Here is a 25,546-nt window from a genome sequence, read left to right as displayed (position 1 = left end):
ACCAAGATTTTGTTATCGCGAGATCCCAATGACAGTTCAGGAGCCTGATCTCGCGGGATTTTCCGATTTAGGGTTGGAAATTGCTGGGGAAAATAGAGACAGGGAGGGCCAACTGTGAGAGGGTGAGGGGTCCACTTGCTGGCTTGCTGTTCCCCCCTCCCCCACTGGCCGAATTCGAGACGACTAGGTGAGCGCCGCCTTGCCAGCCAACACAGCGCCCTCCGGCTCTGCCGCTGCCTCGGACGCCGCCATCCCTTCTCTCTAGGGCCCCACCTGTGCTCCCTTTTGTCCCGCGGCGTCGCACTTCAGGGGGGCGATGTACGGAGGGCTGCAGGAAGTGGTCTTCCCGCCTGCCGCCTCCTCGGGGTCCTCGGCCTCCTGTTGGGTGTTCTACGCAACCAGGCCGCCCAGCCCCTCCCCTTGGCCAGATGGATGCCTCTGCCCCCAAGCCTCGCGCGGAAGCCGCCGGCAAAGGTACAACAAGCTCCGAGCTCACCTCTCCGCCCAGACACCTGTCTTTATTGCGCCGGGTTGGACCCATTCCTGCCAGTTCTCTTGGGGTTGGGGTTTTACCCGTGGCTCTTCTGAGTGGCTCCTGGAGTCTGGGACCAGTTCTTTGGGACTTGGTGTTGAGAACCTGGACTCTGGAGTCAGACTGGATCTAGTGCTGGCTCTGACAGTTGCTGAGAAACTTTGGGCAGTTTCCTCATCTGTAAAATTGATATCATTGCTGAGTTCTTGTGATTACTAAATAAGATGGTGTATGCAAAGCACTTAACGTGACCCAGCTCTGGCCCATAGTAAGCACTCAATAAATATATGGTATGTTTATTCTTTATCCTTATATGCCCCAGTTCTTAGCGAATGGTAGAAATTTGTGACGTAGGTGACTAAAGGTTGAGATACTCAGTTCACTTTATTTCACAAAGAGCTTAATATATGATGTACTGAGTAAGAGCCTTACGGTCAACCTTTAATGGGCCATCAAGAGAGAGTTTAAAGAGGGTGTGGTTATCTGCTACAGGTCAAAAGGGATGCCTTCTTGCCCCCCAAATTAATAGCTTTCATTATTAAAAGTGATACAGTAAAAGCTATCAGATACTGAATGCTGTGCCCAGCAATATGCTGATTGTTTATCTACATGCTTTCCTTTGAGGAAGATATCGATCTTATTAAATAGATGAAGAATTCAGAGCAGAAGTTTAGAGGTCTATACAACAAGCCTCAACTCTGAATGCTGGGAATTGATGACGCTATAACTCAGGGATCACAAATATAAGCGCTCATAGAAGCCTGGCAGATGAACTAAGTAATGAAGCTGCTGAATGGAGCTTGTAGGGACTGGGATGCTCATCTCTCAGTTCAAAGGGGCAGGGACCATTCAGTTCCAGGGACTTGTTCGTCCATGTGTGAATGGTACTGGTGGTAGCTACAGGGTTAGATTGCTTGGTTCAAATCCAGGATCTGCCAGCTTTTAGCTGTGTAACCATTGGCAAGCTGGTTAGCCTTTATCTGTTTCACCATTTGTAAGATGAAACTAACAATATTACTTACATGAACTAATGAAAGGGTGGTGGTGAGGCTTAAATGAACTACTGCATCTAAAGCACATGCCTGGCACACATCAGTCTTCACATGTTAGCTATATGTATTTGTTAATTCTATAAGTATTTGAGATTCAAACATTGTTCTAGGTGCCCAGGATATAGCAGTGAACAAAGTTAAGTCCTTGCTGTAGGGAACGAAGTTGAGATAAACAACAAACATTTCATATTTTTCTCTGAAAATGGAATTAAGCAGGGTAAAGTAAGAGTGGTGGCGAGTGTTAGGTGCAGTGGTCAGAAAAAGCACCTCTTAGGAGATGTCATTTGAGCAGAGACCTGAATGAAGTGAATGAGTCAGTCATTTGGGTATTTTGGGAGAGTGCAGGTGGAAGGAACAGAAGGAATGCTCTGGGGCCCTGAGGTGGGAGCATGCTTGCCATGGTTGAGGAACAGCGAGGAGGCCAGTTTGGAATGAAGGACAGGAGAAAACGAAGTTAAAGATGACTCTCCAATCCAACAGGAAATCCTCCCAGTTTAAACTATTTGTTTTAGAGTTTGATATAGAGAGATTCCAGCCTTCCCTCAAACTAACCAGGCACATTTGTTTATGTGTTTTCTGTCCCTGCTTTTGTGTTACAAGGGTAGGAGACAGTATAGTCTGCAAAACTAAAATAACAAATAGCTAAAATCTGACTCTACAGAAAAAGTTTGCCAACAGTTGTTTTAGAGAGGTGGTAGCATGATGAAGGAAAGTGATATATTTTGAGGTAGAACCAGCAGGACTTTCTGAGGTGGTGAATGTAGGGAGTAATATAAAAAGAGGAATAAGGACTGGCTGAATGTTTTCTACCATGACAAGTTGGCTAGGTGATGATGCCATTTAACGAGATTAGGAAAGACTAGTTCTGAGTAAGGTTTAATCATTATTTTTGACATTGGTTTTTTTCATTTTATACCTATTGTGTGGTACAGTATTTGGCAGATAATTGATGTTAAAACATACATTGAATAGTACACACATTAATGACTTAAGCCTAAAAATTAGAAAGCATTTTCTGGATAGGCAAACAAATCATGTGAAATAGAAATGTGTTAAGAATTGCTATAGGGGTTAATAGAGGTTTGAAGGCTCAAACAGTACTGTTATGAAAATAGAGCCCACAGATCTATCTGTTAGCCCTCTACGGTGGATCCAGGTTTTAGTTTCACGTTAAACTATGTTTTTAGAATTGTGTGACAATTCTCAAATTGTGTGGATCCAGAGATCAGAGTAGGAGAACAGATTTTCCTTGGTGTACTTCTGATTGTTATGTAAAACAACCTTACTAAAGTTGGTAGGAATAATGACTTTACTTTTGAGGAACAATCGATGAGGAATAGCTTAGTGAGCTATTCATGCTTAAGACAGTATAGATATACGAGTCATATTATAATCATGAATGTCATAAAAACCTAACAAGAAATCATTGGAAAGACCCTAAGAAACTACCAATAATCGTCTGATTTCAGTAAGAAATATTTGAGAGGGGTACTTGGGTGGCTCAGTCAGTTAAGCATCCAACTCCTTGATCTCAGCTCAGATCTTAATTCTGCAATTAAGATGGTAAATTCAAGCCTGGCATTAGGCTCCACACTGGGTGTGAGGCATACTTAAAAAAAAAAAATTCCTATTATTCATACACTTGTAGCCATATAATTCCTCTGGAGTTCTTGTTATTAGAAATTCCATTTAGAAAATTATTTTTACTTTATTTCCTCTATTCATGTCTTTTAATTATACTAGCTGTATGCTCTAAAGATATTCCCCTCCCTAGTCATAGTGCTGTATTTTCTGAATAGAAAATAAAACAGCTGTACAATTAAGGATGGGATAAATACACATATAGAAAGGGGTCATAATTTTCAAACAGTAATAGAATCTTAGCAGAAAGAGATCTTAGAATTCATCTCTTTTTTAAGAACTGGAACCCTTCAAAACCTAGAAGGGAAGAAAGCTGTGACAAAGCTGGCACACATAACTTTGTAGTTGAACTGGAGATTGCCTTGGTTAGTTGTATACAATTTCAAGCAATGGTTTAGAAGCAGCAACATTGACGATAAGAAGAAACAGCTGTCTCCAGAGAAAGGCGATGGGATAACTAAAAAAGCAGACACAAGAATCACAAAAGTGTTGCTGTCTAGAGGGTTTTAGCTTACTCATTATCAAGTCCCGTTTACTATTAGTCTATCATATCATGAATAATATATATAATGTTCATGAATCATCATGAATATCTCAGTCAGTGGTTCTCACCCATGGCTGTGAATCAGAATCACCCTTTGAATTCAACAATATCTGCCAAAGTAATAAAAGCAGATGCCCATGGCCCATATCCGCTAAACCACTGTGGTTTAGTGTTCAAGCATGTTTGAGGAGATTATGACAGACAGCCAGGATGAGAACAACTGGAAATAAATTATATACCCTTTATTCTGATTATTATAGGAGAATATCTGATAATATATTTTAGGAAGATATCTATATGTGTTATAACTTATCTTGTTTCAGTAATTTGGAAAGGGTATTTGTGTGAGTTATATTTTTTTTTTCTCATAGCAGTGGTTAAATGGGGGGTTACTTTATAAGTTATATTTGGAAATTTTATTTTCTTCTGTATTATTACAGACATATGGCATCCAGGAGAAAGATGTCTTGCCCCTTCTCCAGATAATGAGACACTTTGTGAAGCAAGCATAAAATCTGTCACAGTGGATGAAAATGGGAAATCATTTGCAATCATCTTATATTCAGATTTTCAAGAAAGGAAAGTACCTCTTAAAAGAATTCATGAAGTTAAATCTGTTAAAGATTGCTCCAGGAATTTTATATTTGATGATGAAGATTTGGAAAAACCTTATTTCCCAGACCGAAAATTTCCATCATCTGCCGTTGCTTTTCCATTATCTGAAGACGGAGACTCTATTCCTTATACTATTAACAGGTATTTGAGAGACTACCAAAGGGAAGGAGCCCAGTTTCTCTATGCACACTTCATCCAAGGAAAAGGATGTATTCTTGGTGATGACATGGGACTTGGGAAAACAGTACAGGTATTTTTTAAAATTACGTTATAATTAAAATTCATTAAAGTCATTTTATTATGTCCATGAGTAGATACCATATACAATTCTTTATTTGTACTCCCAAATCTTATAATGGCTATTTTGTGTGTGCCTATGTTTCTCACACACTGAACAGGAAAATTCTCAAAGTTAGGATGGTGTTTAGTCATTATTTTATCCTCAGTACTTATTTAGTATCTATGAAATACATTATTGAAAATAATGATTTGGTATAACTTGACTTGATTTTACCTTTGGTAATAGTGGTACTAAGATATCAGCTTATATTTAAAATAATTGAACTTTCTTAGCAATACTGTATGGAAAGAAGGTATTCTGACATTTGTTAAGTTACTAGCATAATTAAGTTGATTTTCTGCAGGACTTTTATGTATATTGTTTAGAGTTTATCATATCAGAAGTTTCTTGATCTGGGATCCCTGGATCACTAGGAGTTCTATTGGTGGACTTCAGAGAGGCTTCCTATTTCCCCATAATATGTGCCAGAATTTGTAAACTTCTATACTTTTCTTTTTTTTAATTAAAAAAATTTTTTTTGTTTTTTTTTAGTGTTTATTCATTTTTGAGAGACAGAGAGACAGAGCAGGAGCAGGGGAGGGGCAGAGAGAGAGGGAGACACAGAATCTGAAGCAGCTCCAGGCTCTGAGCTGTCAGCACAGAGTCTGACCTGGGGCCTGAACTCACGAGCCATGAGATCATGACCTGAGCTGAAGTTGGATGCCCAACTGACTGAGCCACCCAGGCACCCCTCTTTTATTATTTTTTTTAAGTTCATTTATTTTTTTTGAGAGAGAGTGTGAGCAGGGAAAGGGCAGAGAGAGGATCTCAAGCAGGCTCCGTGCTGCCAGCGTGGAGCCCCACACGGGGCTCAAACTCAACAAGCCATGACATGACCTGAGCCGAAACCAAGAGTCAGACGCTCAACTGACTGAGCCCCCCAGGCGCCCCTACAGATGTACTTTTCTTCAGAGGGGATATATGCTAGTTATCTATTGCTGTGTAACAAGTTACTCCAAAATTTAGCAGCGTACAGCAGTACACATTGATCATTACTTTCTGTGGGTCAGGAATTCAGGTATAGGTTAGCTGGGTCCTCTGGCTCCACCTCTCAGAAGGGAGCAGTCACCTCAAGGTTGGATTAGGGAGGATTCCCTTCCTGGCCACATGGTTGTTGGCAGGATTCGGTTCACTGTGAGCTATTTATTGGTGAAGGCTTCCCTTGGTTCCTTACTACATGGGCCTCTTTATAGAGTTTCTTATAACATGGCAGCATGCTTCATCAGGGAGAGCTAGAGGGTAAGAGAGAGCACTTACCCTCTTTTGTGGTCTTTTGTAACCTAATCACACAAGAGATAGCCCTTCACTTTTGCCAAATTTACTTTTTTATTTTTTATTTTATTTTTTTAATGTTTATTTATTTTTGAGAGAGACAGAATGTGAGTGGGTTAGGGGCAGAGAGAGAGGGAGACACAGAATCCGAAGCAGGCCCCAGGCTCTGAGCTGTCAGCACAGAACCCGACACAGGGCTCGAACTCACAAGCTGTGAGATCATGACCTGAGTTGAAGTCGGTCGCTCAACCCACTGAGCCACCCAGGCGCCCCTGCTTTATTTTTTTATGTTTATTTATTTTTGAGAGAGTGCAAGAGCGGGTGCACATGTAAGTAGGGGAGAGGCAGGGAAGAGCATCCCAAGCAGCCCCAACTTGGGGCTAGATCTCAAGAACCATGAGATCATGACCTGAGCTGAAATCAAGAGTCAGGCACTTAACCTACTGAGCTACCCAGGAACCCTGCCATATTTGCTTCTTTGGAAGCAAGTGCTAAGTTCAGCTCTTACTCAAGGGGGGAGATTAACAAGGCTGTGGATACCAACAGTTGGGGATTATTGGGAGCCCTGTCAGAAGCTGCTTTTCACAAAGGTTTGTGATCCAAAAAGATTAGAGTTCTGAAGCTAGACTTTATACTATACAATCACTCTGGATTTTCAGGGTTGTTTGTCTCGTTTGTGATTAAATCCTTCCATGTTTCCTTCCTTATAATTGAATTTAAGCTATTTTATTCTTCATGACACTTCCATTGTTAGTGGAACTCAAAGGTAAGTGAACAATTAATTTTAACATTTAAAAATAGTCTAATACAATTATGTATAAAGCTCTGATGTAAAAAGAGTAAAACTAAGTCCTTCAATAATTGTAGTGTATTACCATTAGCCATACTGTTTGTCCCTTTCAGCCCAGGCAATGCATACAGTTCTAGGCTTGCACGTTGAAGGTGCTAAATAATTGCTTGTGGAATAAGCAAATTTACTTTCTCAGGAGAATAGGTGGTAAGAATAAAGAAAGGAGCCTTTAGGAAACTATCATCTGTGACCAGGGTATATAGATGAATACCAGAGGAAAATAGATGATAAAGTCCCTCTGTGACTATCTTTACATATACTTTATTGTTTTTGCCCACGGTGGAAAGTCCTTCCCAGCATTTCTTTGACTACCCATTGCCCGAGTATCTGCAAAATCAGAAACACGAGTGTGCTACAAAAAGTGACTGTTTTGGGGAGTATCTGGGAATGTCTTCCCACTAAAACTACTAAATACAATTCAAGTTCTTTTGCATGTTTTAGGCTCAAATTTGGCTTTCATCTCTGAAGTCCATGTTATAAAGAAATTCCCCTTATTTTATGATATATATTTTAAAAGTGATTTTACTGTACAGTTTTCTGTTACCCGATACACCAAAATCATTGAAAGGCTTTGAATTGTGTTACAAATGTGCTGTGAAAAGCTTGAGGGCTTATCTTCTGAAGATTAGGACATAGTTTCTATACTAGTTTTGATACTTCGCTGGATTTTTTTCATCCTTGGAGAATAACATCTCTGGTTATTATTCTTGTCACTCAGGTAATAATTTCTGCATAAATAGGGGTGCCTGGGTGGCTCAGTCGGTTAAGGTCATGATCTCACGGTTCATGGGTTTGAGCCCCATCTCAGCCTCTGTGCTGACAACTTAGAGCCTGGAGCCTGCTTCGGATTCTGTGTCTCCTTCTCTCTCTCTCTGCCCCTTCCCTGCTTTTGCTCTGTCTCTCAAAAGTAAATAAACATTGAAAAAAGTTAAGAAAAAATTTCTGCATAAATAGGTGATTTGGGAGATTCATTTAAGATGGAGTTTCTATAGATACAGTGAGTAAACCAGTTGAAGAAATGTTAACAGTAGTTCATAAGTTTAGTAGAATTTCAAAAATACAGTAGAATTAGGTGAAAATGGTCTATGAAATTTTCCTAGTGGCATTTACCATTTGGACTATAGTATAATCTTCATTTTTTCCCCCTTTTTTGATATCATCCTTTAAGCTTTCCCCTTCTCACATTCTGACTTGGCTATAATATGAAATTGAGCTTTTATTTTTAAAAAAGCTTGGTTTACAGGGGCACTTGTGTGGCTCAGTTGGTTAAGCATCTGAGTCTTGCTTTCAGCTCAGGTCATGATCTCATGGTCGTGAGATCGAACCCTGCATTGGACGCTGTGATGAGCAAGGAGTCTGCCCCTCTTTCTGCCCCTCCCCTGTTCATGCACATGCATGTGCTCTCTCTCCCCCTCTCTTTCTCTCTGCCTCTCTCTCCCCCTCTCTTTCTCTCTGCCTCTCCCTCCCTCTCTCTCCCTCCCTCTCTCCTTCCTCCCCCCTCTCAAAAAAGCTTGGTTTACAAACCATATAAAGTTTGCTTCCCTCATTTGAAAGTTTTAAAAAGTAAATTTGTTATTTTACATTCTTCAAGGGATGAGGATTTTAAAATGCCCATTTGATTTAGTGACATTGGAAAGTATTGGTATCTTGAACAAGAGCTATTTTTCTGGGATTTGGGAGGTGGGGGAATCACAAGCCAGATGAGATAGGGTGAAGGCATAGATATAGGAAGTGTGTTTACCTCTCTAAGAAATGTGGCTTTGAAAGGAACAAGAGTGATCTAGTAGTAGCTGAAGGAGGATAAGATTTTGAGGAAGTTTCTTTTTGTTTGTTTTGTATTATTTGGGAATAGGAGCAACTTGAGTATTTTTTAAGTGAATTGGAAGGATCTGATTTGAGAGGGAGCAGTTGAATATACCACACATAAACATACACATGCATATACTTCATATATACATGTCCATGAAACACAGATACATAAATGTGCAAAAAAATGGTATCACTACGATCTTACAAACTGATTTTTCAAATTTATAGAAGAGTTAGAAGAATTGTACAAGGAGTACCCACTACCTAGATTCTGTTAACGTGTCATTATACATGGCTTATCACTTATCTGTCCATCCATCAAGCCATGTTTTGTTGCATTTTAAAGCAGCAGACATTAGCATATCCTAGCCCCAAACACTTGAGCATACATGTCATTAGCTAGTCAGTATTTATTTACAATTCTTTTTTTTCATTTTGAAGTACAATTTATAATGAAATGCACAAATTTTAGTGTACCCACCCTTCCATGAGTTTTGGCCAATATGTATTTCTGCATAAGCCAAATAAACCCTTTCAAGATATAGAATTTTATCATCACTCCAGAAAAGGTTATTCTGTTTCTTGCTGGTCTTCCCAACACTCCTAAGAGGCAATCACTGTCCTGCTTTTTTGTCATAGATTAGTTTTGCTTTTTCATATAAATAGGATCATACATGTGCACTCTTGTGTAAGGCTTCTTTTACATAACATAGTATTTGAGACCCATCCATGTTATTGAGTGCATAAATAGTTTGTTCCTTTTTATTGCTGAGTGGTATTCCATTGTATAGATACTGCATTTTGTTTATCCATCCTCCCGCTGGCTGACGGACATCTGAGCTATTTCTGGTTTTTAGTTGTTATGAAGAAAACTGTTAAGAACTTTCTTGAACAATCTTTTGTGTATTCATTTCTCTTGAGTAAATAATTATGGATGGAATTACTTGGTCAAAAACTGATGTGTGCTTAGTTTTGTAAGAAATTGCCAAGCCTTTGCAAAGTGTTTGTACCATTCTGCATTCCTGCCAACAATCTATGACATCATGGTTGCTCCATAGCCTCACAAAATTTGGTTCTGTCAGGCTTTATTAGTTTTAGCATACTTGTTGGGGGTGTGTGTATATTTATGTTTGGATGTTGTTTATGTACTTTTTAAAGGTATAATTGATACACAGTAAAGTGGATAAATTTACAGTATGTAGTTTGGCATGTTTTACAAATATATGCACCCAAGAAATGATCACAATACCACCGTCAAGATAATGAACATATCTATCACCCCAGAAGTTTCCTTGTATACATTGTGCCTATAATGTGTTCAACATCAGTAATTCATCATCTACTGTTTTCACTTTTGGTTTTTAACTTGACTAAGAAATTAAAATTGAGAATGGATGCAAAATCCTAGATTTTTATTAAAATTTCCCAATATTTTACACAATTCTCAAATTCATGGAATTTGACAAGTTAAAATTAAGATTTGTATCATCTTGGATATATAAATAGATTGAATTATGAATTATAATTGGGAATAGAGTTTCCTTATTTAAAAAAAGGTTTTTTTTTTTTAACATTTATTCATTTTTGAGAGACAGAGTATGAGTGGGGGAGGGGCAGAGAGAGAGAGGGAGACATGGAATTTGAAGCAGGCTCCAGGCTCTGAGCTGTCAGCACAGAGCCTGACCTGGGGCCTGAATTCATGAGCTGTGAGATCATGATCTGAGCTAAAGTCAGACATTTAACTGACTGAGCCACCCAGGCGTCCCATAATATAGTTTTCTTATAATGAAACAATCTGCAGGTGACTTAAGAGCAAAACAATGGATTAGGTTTTATATTGCCTCATTTAAATGGTCACATGGTATCCAGTAGGTATTGTGTCTGCCTTTTCAGTAGTCTTTGAGGACCAGTTTGCCTGTAATTCAAAAGAATATATATATCTGTATGTGTGCATGTGTGTCTGTCATTCTGTCTTTAATTATGTCATTATGTCTTTAATTACAAACAGTAAAATGCATGGATATAAAGTATACAGTTATACATATTTAACTCATATATATAACCAGTACTGTAATAAGATACAGAACATTTCCCTCATCATAGAGTTTCTTCATGTCCCTTTCCAGTTAGTACCAAACTTTTCATGTTGTCCAATGCTTAAGCTCCATCATTTGTGAAATATCCTTTCTATCTCCTAACTTCTGCATCAGCCATTTTGCTCACATCAGTCTCTTGCTGAATTTAATACCTGTTTTCTGCTCATCAATTTTTTCTGCTCATCAGTTTTTTTCTTAGTCATGCTTCCTCAACTCATCTCCTTTTCCATGGTTCCCCACCCCCAAATCAACTGATTTCAAACTGCTGGCAGATAGAAATAAGCCTTTCATCTAAACTTTTCCAGCGCCTAGCCTAGTACCCAGCATGTAGTAGGTAATAAATATATTTTTATTGAATGCATTAATGAATTTTAAGTTGAATTAGGTAATCATGTGTTATAGCTTATGTTTAATAATCCCTTAGGCTCTATGACAGGCATTTTCTGTTAAACATACATGTTAATTAGGCATTATTGCTCCCATTTTATTGATGAAAAAATTGAAATTTATGGAGACATTATGAAAATTGCACAAGGTCACATAGCTGGTATAAAGCTGGTTGGTCACACTACAAAATCTTTGCCATAACTCCTGCATTATACTGCTTTATATAATATGTGTTAGAAATGCAAATTTCATTAGCATATTTTAAAACTCAACACAAGTTTTGACCATTCTTGTATATCATTATTTTATAATCTTTTAGATAACATAATTTACCGAAAAATCTATTTATTGTGGTATACAAGATAGTATACAGGTCTCCTTATCACAGTGGAATGATGCTAACAAAAATAGCTCCTGCTTATGAATCATTGATATGTATTAGCTTGACATTTTACATGTTTTAACTTTTTTCAGGAACTAAAATAATGCTGATTATACCTCGAATGCACAAATGCATCTTATAAAAATGTAAAATAAAATTAAAAATTTTTTAATTGAGGTGAAATTCACATAACATAAACAACCATTTTAAAGTGTACAAGTCACTTAATGCCTTCACAATATTATGCAACTCCATCTCTCTCTGTTTCAAAATTTTTTGTCAGCACAGAACACCCCAGAAGTAATCATCTTCATTTCCCTGGTGACAACTAATTGGCCTTTTATCCGAATGGATTTGCCTTTCTTGAATATTTCATGTAAAAGGCATCATTCAATTGTGACCATTTGTGCCTGGTTTCTTTCACTTAGTGTAATGTTTTGAGGCTTATCCAAGTTGTAGGATGCATCAGTACTTCATTCCTTTTATGGCTGAGAAATATTCTATTGTATGTAAATACCACAATTTGCTCGTCTATTCATCTTTTGGCAGACATTTGGATTATTTCTACCTTTGGGTTATTATGAAAAAGGCTACTATCATGTACAAGATTCTGTGTGGACATATGCTTTCATTTCTTTTGCATATATACCTAGTAGTGGAATTACTAGGTAATATGGTATTTCTATGTTTATTTTTTTTGAGGAACTTCTATACCATTTTCCACAGTGTTTGTACCACTCTACATTCCCTACAGCAATGTGTGACGTTTCCTATTTCTGCATATCCTTGTCAGTACTTATTATTTTGTTTTCTTCATTATGGCCACCCTAATGCATGTGAAGTGGTATCTCATTGTGGTTTTTATCTGTATTTGTATAATGACCAAGGGTGTTGAACAACTTTTCATGTGCTTTTTGGTCATTTGTATGACTTCCTGGGGAAATGTGTATTCAAGTTGATGTATAGACTGAATGTGTCCCTGCAAAATTCATGTGTTGAGACTCTAATCCCCCATGTGACAGTATTGGAGGTGGGGCCTTTGAGGAGTAATTAGGGATGATTAGTGGTATTGTAAGAAGAGACAGGAGAAAGTTTGCTTCCCCTTTCTGCTATCATCTGAGGATACAATAAGAAGACTGCATGCTGTCTGCAAACCAGGAAGTGGGCCCTCACCAGACACCAGATCTGCCAGCACTTTGACTGCAGAACTGTGAGAAGTAAGAGTGTTTTTTAAACTACGCAGTCTATGGTAATTTGTTACAGTGCCCCAAAGTGACTAAGATACAAGTCCTTTGCCCATTTTTAAACTGAGTTGCTTGTCCATATACGTATGAGTTTTTTTCTGGTCTTTTTCTTCTATACAATTTCAGTTTGACTATCCTTATGCTCAATTTTGTGTTAATTACTTTCTTGCTATACATAGTCTATCTTCCCCCTTTGTATTTTGATGTAAAATTTTAATCAGTTTGTCAAGTTCCAAGAACATATCTTTTAGGGTGTTATTAGGATTGTGGAGTTCAATTATATTGAATTTATAGAACAGTTTGAGGAGAATTAACATGGAATGATAGCTCCATTCATTTAGCTATTTAATTTTTCTCAGCAGGGCTTTATAGTTTTATATGTGGGTCTTACACATATTTTGTCATAAGTAATTGTATATTTTCGATGCTGTTTTTTGTGGAATTTAAAATTTTAATATCCTGATTTTCTGCCGGTAGTATAAAAGTCAAATTTATTTTTATATATTGAGCTCGTATCCTGCTACCTTGCTAAATTCATCACTTAATTAGTTCTAGTAGTTGTTTGGTAGATGCCTTAGGATTTTCTTTTTTTTTTCTTAATGTTTATTTTTGAGAGAGAGAGAGAGAGCAGAGGAGAGGCAGAGAGAGAGAGAGACACACAGATTCTGAAGCAGGTGCCAGGCTCTGAGCTGTCAGCACAGAGCCTGAGCAGAGTTCGAACCCATGAGCTAGGACATCATGACCTGAGCCAAAGTTGGAGGCTTAACTAACTGAGCCACCCAGGCTCCATACCTTAGGATGTTCTATGTAAATGGTATATGTCATTCACAAATAGACAGTTTTACTTCTTTAATTTTTACGTCTTTTATTTCTATTCTTGCCTTATTTCACTGCCTAGGTAGGATTCTAGGACAATTTGAATACAATCAGTGACATCCTTATCTCACTCCTGTCTTAGAAAACATTCAGTATTTTAACATTAACATTAGCTGTAGGATTTTCATACCATCTTTTATAAGTTGCTTGATGCTTTCTTCTAGTCCTGATTGCTGAGATTTTTTTTTTGTAGTTAATGTGTACTGAATTTTATTAAATACTTTTTCTGCGTCCGTTGAGATAATCATTTTTTCTCCTTTTCTCTGTTAACATATTATATGAGTCAATATGATTTATATTGATTGTTTTTTTAATGTTAAACCAGTTTTGTATTTTTAAGATAAGCCCAATTTGATCATGAAGTATGGTTTTTATAGTTGCTGGATTTGATTGGCTAATATTTTCAGAATTTTTGCCTTTACTATGGATATCGGTCTATAATTTTCTCATAATATGTTTGTCTGGTTTTGGTATTGAAGTTATGCAGACCTCATACAATAAATTGGTAAGTGTTTCTTCTCTTTTTTTAAAAAGAATTGAGTAAAGTTTGTGTTATTTTATACTTATTTGATGGAATTTACTAGTGACATCTTTTGGACTTGGAGTTTTCTTCAAGGAATTTACTAGTGACATCTTTTGGACTTGGAGTTTTCTTCAAGGGAAGGTTTTAGATAATGAATTCAATTACGTTAAGAGATATGAAGCTATTCAGATTTTCTACTTCTCGCTATATCGTTTTTTGCAAATTTATTTTTCAAGGAATTTATCTATTTCATCTAAGTTGTCAAATTGACAAAGTTTTCCTGATACTCCTTCTTTACTTTTTTAGTGTTTGTAGGATCTGAATGATACCTCTGTGTTTTTTATGTGAATATTTTATATTCTATCTCTTTTATTCTTTTTTCCAGCAATAAATATATATATGTGTGTGTGTGTATATATATGTATATATATATTTATTTAATTAATTTAACATATATATATTTATTTAATTAGTTTTTTAATTTACCTCCAAGTTAGTTAGCATATAGTGCAACAGTGATTTCAGGAGTAGATTCCTTAATGTCCCTTACCCATTTAGCCCATTCTTCCTCCCACAACCCCTCCAGCAACTCTCTGTTTGTTCTCCATATTTAAGAGTCTCTTATGTTTTGTCCCACTCTCTGTTTTATAGTATTTTTGCTTCCCTTCCCTATGTTCATCTGTTTTGTATCTTAAATGTCTCATGTGAATGACGTCATATGATGTTTGTCTTTCTCTAATTTCACTTAGCATAATACCCAGTAGTTCCATCCACAGAGTTGCAAATGGCAAGATTTCATTCTTTTTGATTGCCGAGTAATACTCCATTGTATATACATACCACCTCTTCTTTATCCATTCATCTGTTGATGGACGTTTGGGCTCTTTCCATACTGTGACTATTGTCAATTGTGCTGCTACAAACATTGGGGTGCATGTGCCCCTTTGAAACAGCACACCTGTATCTCTTGGATAAATACTTAGTAGTGCAATTGCTGGGTCATAGGGTAGTTCTAGTTTTAATTTTTGAGGAACCTCCACACTGTTTTCCAGAGTGGCTGCACCAGTTTGCATTCCCACAAGCAGTGCAAAAGAGATCCTCTTTCTCCACATCCTCACCAACATCTGTTGTTGCCTGAGTTGTTAATGTTAGCCATTCTGACGGGTGTGAGGTGATATCTCATTGTGGTTTTGATTTGTATTTCCCTGATGATGAGTGATGTTGAGCATTTTTTCATGTGTCTGTTGGCTATCTGGGTGTCTTCTTTGGAGAAGTGTCTATTCATATCTCCTGCCCATTTCTTCACCAGATTATTTGTTTTTTGGGTATTGAGTTTGGTAAGTTCTTTATAGATTTTGGATACTAACCCTTTATCTGATATATCATTTGCAAATATCATCTCCCATTCCTTCGGTTGTCTTTTAGTTTTGCTGATTGTTTCCTTTCCTGTGCAGAGCTTTTAATTTTGATGAGGTACCAATAGTTTGTTTTTGCTTTTGTTTCTCTTGCCTCTGGAGACATGTTGAGTAAGAAGTTGCTGCAGCCGAAGTCAAAGAGGTTTTGCCTGCTTTCTCCTCCAGGAATTTGATGGCTTCCTGTCTTACATTGAGGTCTTTCATCCATTTTGAGTTTATTTTTGTGTATGGTGTAACAAAGTGGTCCAGGTTCATTTTTGTACATATCACTGTCCAGTTTTCCCAGCACAATTTGCTGAAGAGTCTGTATTTATTCCATTAGATATTCTTTCCTCCTTTGTCAAAGATTAGTTGGCCATACGTTTGTGAGTCCCATTTCTGGGTTCTCTATTCTATTCTGAGTGTCTGTTCTTGTGCCAGTACCATACTGTCTTGATGATTACAGCTTTGTAATATGTCTTGAAGTCTGGGATTGTGATGCCTCCAGCATTGGTTTTCTTCTTCAAGATTGCTCTGGCTATTCGGGGTCTTTTCTGTTTCCATACAAATTTTAGGATTGTTTGTTCTAGCTCTGTGAAGATGCTGCTGTTATTTTGATAGGGATTGCATTGAGTATGTAGATTGCTTTGGGTAGTATTGACATTTTAACAATGTTTGTTGTTCCAATCCAGGAACATGGAATATTTTTCCTTTTTTGTGTGTGTCTTCTTCAATTTCTTTCATAAGCTTTCTATAGTTTTCAGTGTATAGATTTTTCACCTCTTTGGTTAGATTTATTCCTAGGTATTTTGTGGGGTTTGGTGCAGTTGTAAATGGGATAGATTCCTTGATTTCTCTTTCTTTTCCTTCATTATTGGTGTATAGGGATGCAACTGATTTCTGTGCATTGATTTTTATATGCTGCAACTTTGCTGAGTTCATGGATCAGTTCTAGCAGTTTTTTGGTGGAATCTTTTGGGTTTTCCATATAGAGTATTGTATCATCTGTGAAGTGTGAAAGTTTGACTTCCTCCTGGCCAATTTGGATGCCTTTTATTCCTTTGTGTTGTCTGATTGCTAAGGCTAAGTCTTCCAATACTGTGTTAAATAGCAGTGGCAAGAGTGGACATCCCTGTTGTGTTCCTGACCTTGGGGGAAAAGCTCTCAGTTTTTCCCAATTAAGGATGATATTAGCAGTGGGTCTTTCGTATGATCTTGAGGTATAATCCTTCTATCTCTACTTTCCTGAGGGTTTTTATCAAGAAAGGATGCTGTATTTTGTCAAATGCTTTCTTTGCATCTATTGAGAGTATCGTTGGCTCTTACCCTTTCTTTTATGGATGTGATGTATCACATTGATTGTTTTGCATATATTGAACCAGACCTGCATCCCAGGTATAAATCCCACTTGGTCATGGTGAATAATTCTTTTAAGGTATTGTTGGATCCGGTTGGCTAGTATCTTGTTGACGATTTTAGCATCCATGTTCATCAGGGAAATTGGTCTGTAGTTCTCCTTTCTAGTGGGGTCTTTGTCTGGTTTTGGAATCAAGGTAATGCTGGGTTCATAGAATGAGTTTGAAAGTTTCCCTTCCATTTGTGTTTTTTGGAACAGCTTTGAAAGAATAGATGTTAACTCTTTTTTAAATGTTTGGTAGAATTCCCTGGAAAGCCATCTGGCCCTGGACTCTTGTTTTTTGGGAGATTTTTTATTACTAATTTGATTTCCTTACTGGTTCTGGGCCTGTTCAAATTTTCTATTTCTTCATGTTTCAGTTTTGGTAGTTTATGTGTTTCTAGGAATTTTCAATTTCTTCCAGATTTCCCATTTTATTGGCGTATAATTGCTCGTAATATTCTTTTTTTTTTTAACGTTTATTTATTTTTGAGACAGAGCATGAATGGGGGAGGGTCAGAGAGAGAGGGAGACACAGAATCGGAAACAGGCTCCAGGCTCTGAGCTGTCAGCACAGAGCCTGACGCGGGGCTTGAACTCACGAACCGCAAGATCATGACCTGAGCTGAAGTCGGACGCTTAACTGACTGAGCGACCCAGGCGCCCCATCTCGTAATATTCTTTAATTATTGTTGTTATATCTGCTGTGTTGGTTTTGATCTTTCCTCTTTCATTCTTGATTTTATTTATGTGGGTCCTTTCCTTTTTCTTTATGATCAAATTGGCTAGGGTTTTATCAATTTTGTTAATTCTTTCACAGAACCAGCTTCTGGTTTCATTGATCTGTTCTACTGTTTTCTTTTCTTTTCTTTTCTTTTCTTTTCTTTTTTTTTTTGTTTCAATAGCATTGATTTCTGCTCTAATCTTTATTGCTTACTGCCTTCTCCTGGTTTTGAGTTTTATTTGCTGTTCTTTTTCCAGCTCTTTAAGATGTAAGGTGTAAGGTTAGGTTGTGTATCTGAGACCTTTCTTCCTTCTTTAGGAAGACCTGGATAGCTATATACTTCCCTCTTATGACCACCCATTGCTGCGTCCCAGAGGTTTTGGTCTGTGATGTTAGCATCTTCATTGGCTTCCGTGAACTTTGTAATTTCCTCTTTAACTTCTTGGGTTAGCCCATTCATTCTTCAGTAGGATATTCTTTAGGCCCCAAGTATTTATTGTCTTTCCACATTTTTTCTTGTGGTGGATTTCAAGTTTCATAGCATTGTGGTCTAAAAATATGCATGGTATGATCTCCATCTTTTTGTATTTGTTGACGGCTGATTTGTGTCCCAGTATGTGATCTATTCTGGAGAATGTTCCATGTGCACTCGAGAAGAATGTGCACTGCTTTAGGATGAGAATGTTCTGTATATATCTGTTAAGTCCATTTGGTACAGCATGTCATTCAAAGCCATTGTTTCCTTGTTGATTTTCTGCTTAGATGATCTGCCCGTTGCTATAAGTGGGATGTTGAGGTCTCCTACTATTACGGTATTATTATCAATGAGTTTCTTTATGTTTGTCATTAATTGATTTATACATTTGGGTGCGCCACACTTGGAGCATAAATGTTTATAATTGTTAGATCTTCTTGGTGGATAGGCCCCTTAAAATGATATAATGTCCTTCTTCATCCCTTGTTAGAGTCTTTATTTTAAAATATAGATTGTCTGATATATGTATGGCTAATCCACCTTCTTTTGGCGATCATTTGTATGATAGATGGTTCTCCATCCCCTTAGTTTCAATCTGAAGGTGTGTTTAGGTCTAAAATGGGTCTCTTGTAAACAGCATATAGATGGATCTTCTTTTCTTAGCCTTCTGATTGGAGTGTTTAGTCCATTGATGTTTAGAGTGAGTACTGAAAGATATGAATTTATTGCCATTATGTTGCCTGAAGAGTTGGAGATTATGGTGGTGTTCTCTGGTCCTTTCTAGTCTTTGTTGTTTTTGGTCTTTTTTTTTTTTTCCTATCTTTTCCCCCTTCAGAAAGTCCCCCTTAAAATTTCTTGCAGGGCTAGTTTGGTGGTCACAAACTCCTTTAATTTTTGTTTGTCTGGGAAACTCTTTTATCTCTCCTATTTTGAATGACAGCCTTGCTGGATAAAGAATTCTTGGCTGCATATTTTTCCGATCAGCACATTGAATATAACCTGCCACTCCTTTCTGGCCTGCCAAGTTTCTGTGGATAGGTCTGGTACGAACCTGATCTGTCTTCCCTTGTAGGTTAAGGACTTTTTTTCCCTTGCTGCTTTCATGATTCTTTCCGTGCCTGAGTATTTTGTGAATTTGACTGTGATATGCCTTGTTCATGGTCTGTTTTTGTTGAATCTAACGGGTGTCCTCTGTGCTTCCAGGATTTTGATGTTTGTGTCTTTCCCTGTGTTAGGAAAGTGTTCCATTATGATTTGCTCACTTAAACATACTACCCCTTTTTCTCTCTCTTCATCTTTGGGGCCCCTATGATTCTAATGTTATTCCTTTGTAATGAGTCACTGAATTCTCTAATTCTTGTATTGTGCTCTTTTGCCTTAGTCTCCCTCTTTTTTTTTTGCTTCATTATGCTCCATATGTTTGTTCTCTATATTGCTGAATTGCTTCTCTGCTTCATCCATCCTTGTACCGTGGCATCCATTCGAGATTGCATCTGAGTTGTAGCATTTTTTATTTTTATCCTGGCTAGCTTTTACTATCTCCACAGAAAGGGATTCTAATCTATTTTCACCCCCAGCTAGTATTCTTACTGTTGTGATTCTAAATTCTGGCTCAGACATCTTGCTTGTATCTTTGTTGGTTAAGTGCTTAGCTGTCATTTCTTCTTGTTTTTTCTTTCGGGGTGAATTCCTTCATTTCATCATTTTGAAGGAAGAAAAGGAATTAATAAAGTAAAAAAATAATAAAAATTAAACCATTAAAAACAATAAGGAAATCAAATAAAGGATGGGTCTGGTTGTTGAAGGAAACTTGATAGATTAGAGAAAAAGAGGAAAAGATTAAAAAAAGGGAAAAAAAGTTTGAAAATTTGGAAAAATGAATACAGTAAAACAATAAAATTAGATAATGGAAGTAAAATATGGTATAAAAGTTTACAAAAAAGTAAGAAATATAGTAGAAAAAATTAAAGAAAAATCTTAATAAAAATGGAAAATAAAAATAAATATTTTCCCTTTCTGTATTCAACAATAAGAAAAGAAAAAAAATTGAATAGATGGACCAGCAAACAGAATCAAATATGATTGAAATTACATTTGGTTTCCCCTAGAAGTCCAACTGTGAAGCACTTTATAGTACATAAACTAAGCAGGCAGAGAGATTTGTGTTCCTTAAGGGTGTGGTTGGCCCACTTGGGCAGCACTTAGTGTAATAGCTCCATTCTCCACTAGGTGGCGCTGCTTAGCTTACTGCGGTGGATTGTTGTGGTGCATGTAGGCGTGTATGCTATGTGCATGCACAGGAGGGATGAAAATGGCGTCACCCAGCTACCCAGTATCTAGAATCAGAACTCTGTGCTCTCCCCATTCGGCAATCAAGCACCCCTCTCTTCTCTGGCTTCCGTCCACTCCCTGCTTCTACACTGTCCCGCTTCCACACTGTCCATGACCAAGCTATTAGGCTTCCAGGTGGCACCTCCGTCCTGAGTTTTATCTCAGATGGAACTGTTTTTTCCAAACCTCACTTCTGAAGGATTACAGCTTTGACCCGTTCTAACTCTCTGGAGGAGTGTCTCACTGAGTAATGGCTGGGTGCTAGCCCACCCTCAGGAATGTTGGTGAGACCAGGCCATTGCCATGCCCAGAGACTGACTGGGCATAAGCCCACCCACCCCAGAAAAAGTTCATGGGATTGTGTAGCAGCAGCGTTTCAGGGATTATGGCAAATCACAACACACATGTGGCACCAGTTTTCATCCTTAACGTCCTCATTCCAACACCAGTGAATGTGGCCATTCTCCAGGGTCTGCTGGGACCTTTGCCTGTGGGGAGGCTGCACCACCTCTACCTAATGTTCTCCCAGCAGGGGAACCGCCTCTCCCTGTGTGGCCCAAGGACCCCTCGGATTGTTCTCCCAGGGATTCACCCTTCCCACCAGAGCACTGCCAGGTATCAAGCTGCAGAGTTTCAGACTTTGCACTCCCTCTGTTTATAGAGTCTTAGTGGAATTTAAACCCTCTCCTTTATCCTTTCTTTTTTTGTTCAGTTCCTGTAGCTGTTTTCACTCTTTTTCTCTCCAGTTGCTTTGGGGGGGAGGGGTTGCTTTTCCCATACTCTCCCCCTGTGTTTGTCCTCTCTCTGCAAGCAAAAATAGATCCCTGCCCTCTGTGTCTTCTCTCTCCCCCAGTTCACTTCTACCTGCTGAGTTCTGTGGTTCAGGTTGTGCAGATTGTTGTGTTAATCCTCAAATCAGGTTTGTAGGTGTGCAAGATGATTTAGTGTTGATTTGGCTACATTTTGGGGAGGAGAGGTGGAAAAAAAAACTTCCATGCTGTTCCACCATCTCAGCCCCTCCTCCTCTATCTGTTTTATTTATTTATTTTTAATGTTTGTTTATCTTTGAGAGAGACAGAGGCAGAATGTGAGTGGGTAGGGGCAGAGAGAGAGGGAGACACAGAATTGGAAGCAGGCTCCAGGCTCCAAGCTGTCAACACAGAGCCTGACATGGGCCTCGAACTCACAAAGCACAAAATCATGACCTGAGCTGAAGTCGGACGCTCAACCGACTGAGCCACCCAGGCGCCCCTATCTGTTTTATTCTTGATAGCCCAATGAGGTTTATTGATTTTGTTGATCTTTTCAAGGAACTAACTTTAAGCTTTTTCTTTGTTTTTCTTTTCTTTCTTTCTTTCTTTCTTTCTTTCTTTCTTTCTTTCTATTTTTTTTTTTTTTTTGGTATTTCATGAATTTTTGCAATTATTTCTTTTATTTTCCTATTACTTACTTTGGATGTATTTTGCTCTTGAATTTCTAGCTTATTAAAGTAGAACCTTGGGTCATTAATTTCATACCTATCTTCTTATTCCCTAAATTTATGTCCAAACTTTGCTTTATCTATATTTCATACATTTTGATGTTATATTTTCATTTTCATATAATTCAAATTATTTTCTAATTTTTCTTGTGATTTTTTCCTTTGGTCCTTGAATTATTTACAAGTGTTTGATTTGCCAGTATTTATTCTTTTTTAAGATATTTCATCATTGATTTCTAATTCCATAGTGTTTACAGAATACATTCTCCAAGTTGTCAGCATTTTGAAAATTTTATTGAGGGTTTTTTTAATGGTCCATTTTATTGAATATAGTATGTACATTTGAAGAGAAAATGCATTTTTCAGTTATAGTGTTCTATAAATTAGCAAATCAAGGTAATTGATAATGTTCAGATTTTCTATGTTTTTAGTATTACTGAGAGGGGGAGGTTAAAATCTATGATTGTGGGTTTGTCTATTTCTCCCTTTAATTTTGTCAATTTCATTTTCATGTATTTTGAAATTATGTTACTAGGGTTATAAATATTTATAATCATTGTATCTTCAATCAGGAATTGAGTCTGCTATTATTATGAAATGTCTATTTCTGGTAATGCTATTTGAAATTTACTTTATCTGATATAAAGATAACCACTCCAGTATTCTTATGCTTGCTGTTTGCAAAGTATGCTTTTTTACAGTCCTTTACTTCAAGCTTTCTGTGTATTTGTGTTTTTAAAGTGTGTCTCATGTAGCAGAAATAAACAAAATAGAAACTTAAAACAGACACACACAGACACACACACACACACAATAGAACAGATCAATGAAACCAGAAGCTGGTTTTTTTAAAAGATAAAAGAAATTGATAAACCTTATCTGGACTTATCAAAAGCAAACAGAAAACAACAACAAAAAAAGAGGACTCAAATAAACAGCATCATAAATGAAAGAGGATAAATAATTGACACAACAGAAATACAAAGGATTGTAAGAGAATATTATAAAAATTATATGCCAACAAATTGGACAACCTAGAAGAAATGGATACATTTCTAGAAACATGTAACCTCCCAAAACTGAATCAGGAAGGATGCAAAAATTTGAACAGACCTATTACCAGCAATAAAATTGAATCAGTAAAAAAAACCCAAAAAGCTCCCAACAAACAAAAATCCAGGACCAAATGTCTTCATAGGTGAACTCTACCAAACATTTAAAGAAGAGTTAATACCTATTCTTCTCAAACTATTCCAAAAAATAGAAGAGCAAGGGAAACTTCCAAATCCATTCCATGAGGTCAGCATTATCCTGATACCAAAACAAGATAAAAACACTGCAGAAATGAGAACTACAGGCCAATATTTCTGATGAATATAGATGCAAAATTCCTCAACAAAATATTAACCAAATTCAACAATACATTAAAAAGATCATTCACTACAATCAAGTTGATTTTATTCCCAGGATGCAAGAGTGGTCCAATATTCACAAATCGATTAATGTGATACATCACATCAATAAGAGAAAGTATAAAAACCATATCACTTTAATAGATGCAGTAAAACATAAAAGCATTTGACAAAGTACAATATCCATTTATGACAAAAACCCTCAACAAAGTAGATCTAGAGGGAACATACCTCAGCATAATAAAGGCCATATATGAAAAACCCACAGTGAGCATCATACTCAATGGGAAAAAACCGAGAGCTTTTCCCTTAAGGTTAGGAACAAGACAAAGAGGTTCACTCTTACCACTTTTATTTAACATAGTCCTGAAAATTCTAGCCACAACAATGAGGTAAGAAAAGGGACTAAAAGTCATCCAGTTGGTAAGGAGGAAGTAAAATGTTCCCTATTTGCAGATGACATGATACTATATATAAAATACCCTAAAGATTCCACCAAAAAAACTAGAACTGGTAAAGGAATTCAATAAGGCCACAGGATACAAAAATAAATATATTGAAGTCTGTCACATTTTTAAAAAATATTTATTTTTGAGACACAGCGTGAGCAGGGGAGGGGCAGAGAGAGAGGGAGACACAGAATTTGAAGCAGGCTCCAGGCTCTGAGCTGTCAGCACAGAGCCTGACATAGGGCTTGAACTCACAAATTGTGAGATCATGACCTGAGCCGAAGTCGGACACAACTGAGTAAGTCACCCAGGTGCCCCTGTCACATTTCTGTACACCACAAATGAAGCAGCAGAAAGAGAAATTTAAACTATTCCATTTACAATTGCATCAAAAATCATAAAATACCTAGGAATAAACTTAACCAAGGGGATGAAAGACCTATAGTCTAAAAACTATAAAATATTGATGAAAGAAATTGAAGATGACACAAACAAATGGAAAGACATTCCATGCTCATGGATTGGAAGAACAAATATTGTTAGAATGTTCTTACTACCCAAAGCAATGTACAGATGTAATGCAATCCCTATCTAAATACCACCAGCATTTTTTCATAGAACTAAAACAGACCTAAAATTTGTGCAGAACCAAAGGAGACCCTGAATAGCCAAAGCAACCTTGAAAAAGAAAAAAATCTGGAGGTATCACAATTCCAGACTTCAAGTTATACTCCAAAGCTGTACTAAGCAAAACAGTATGGTGCTGGTACAAAAACAGACACATAGATCAACGGAACAGGATAGAAAACCCAGAAACAAACTCACAATTATATGGCCAAATAATCTTCAACAAAGATGGCAAGAATATGCAGTGGGAAAAAGTCTCTTTAACAAATAGTGTTGGGAAATCTTGACAGGTACATGCAAAAGAATGAAACTGGACTACTATCCACACCAGACACAAAAATAAACTCAAAATGAATTAAGGACCTAAATGTGAGACCTGAAACCATAAAAATTCTAGAAGACAGTACAGGCAGTACTGTAATTTCTCTGACATTGGTTGTAACAATATTTTTCTAGATGTGTCTCCTGTGGCAAGGGAAACAAGCAAAAATAAACTATTGGGACTAAATCAAAATAAGCTTCTGCACAAGAAAGGAAACAGTCAACAAAACTAAAAGTCAACCTGCTTAATGGCAAAAGATACTTGCAAATGACAGAAAGAAAGGATTTGTATCCAAAATCTGTCAAGAACCTTTAAAACACAACACCAAAAAAATGAGTAATCCATTTAAAGTGGGCAGAAGACATGAACAGACATTTCCCCAAGGAAGACCTACAAATGGCCAACAGACATATGAAATATTCTCATCCTCATTCATCATTAGGGAAATGCAAATGAAAAATACACCTTACCCCATCAGAATGGCTAAAACCAAAAACACAAGAAGCAACAAGTGTTGGAGAGGACATGGAGAAAAAGGAACCCTCTTGCACTGTTGGTGGGAATGCAAACTGGTACAGCCACTGTGGAAAACAGTATGGAGGTTCCTCAAAAAATTAAAAATGGAACTACCCTATGATCCACTTATTGTACTACTGGGTATTTACCCAAAGAATACAAAAGCAGTAATTCAAAAGGATATATATACTCCTTGGCACCAAAACAGACACTCAGATCAATGGAACAGAATAGAGAACTCAGAAATGGACCCACAA

At 37.3% G+C, this 25,546-nt stretch overlaps 1 protein-coding gene across 4 annotated transcripts in view; it reads left to right on the top strand.

Moving 5' to 3' along the window:
• The first annotated feature begins 339 nt into the window (after positions 1 to 339).
• ERCC6L2 (ERCC excision repair 6 like 2) overlaps positions 340 to 25,546 on the top strand; it is a 139,971-nt gene continuing 114,764 nt past the window's right edge. For all 4 annotated transcript variants that reach the window (XM_053205165.1, XM_053205164.1, XM_015068299.3 and 1 more), the window contains exons 1-2: positions 340 to 474; positions 4,210 to 4,634. In XM_053205165.1, the coding sequence (XP_053061140.1) occupies positions 429 to 474; positions 4,210 to 4,634 (471 nt within the window). In that variant the 5' untranslated portion in view covers positions 340 to 428. The remainder of the gene's footprint in view (positions 475 to 4,209; positions 4,635 to 25,546) is intronic.

The sequence above is a fragment of the Acinonyx jubatus genome, chromosome D4 (assembly GCF_027475565.1).
Source record: "Acinonyx jubatus isolate Ajub_Pintada_27869175 chromosome D4, VMU_Ajub_asm_v1.0, whole genome shotgun sequence".
Taxonomy (NCBI): Eukaryota; Metazoa; Chordata; class Mammalia; order Carnivora; family Felidae; genus Acinonyx; species Acinonyx jubatus.
Note: the sequence above shows the minus strand (reverse complement) of the source record. Positions and strands in the feature narration are given on the sequence as shown.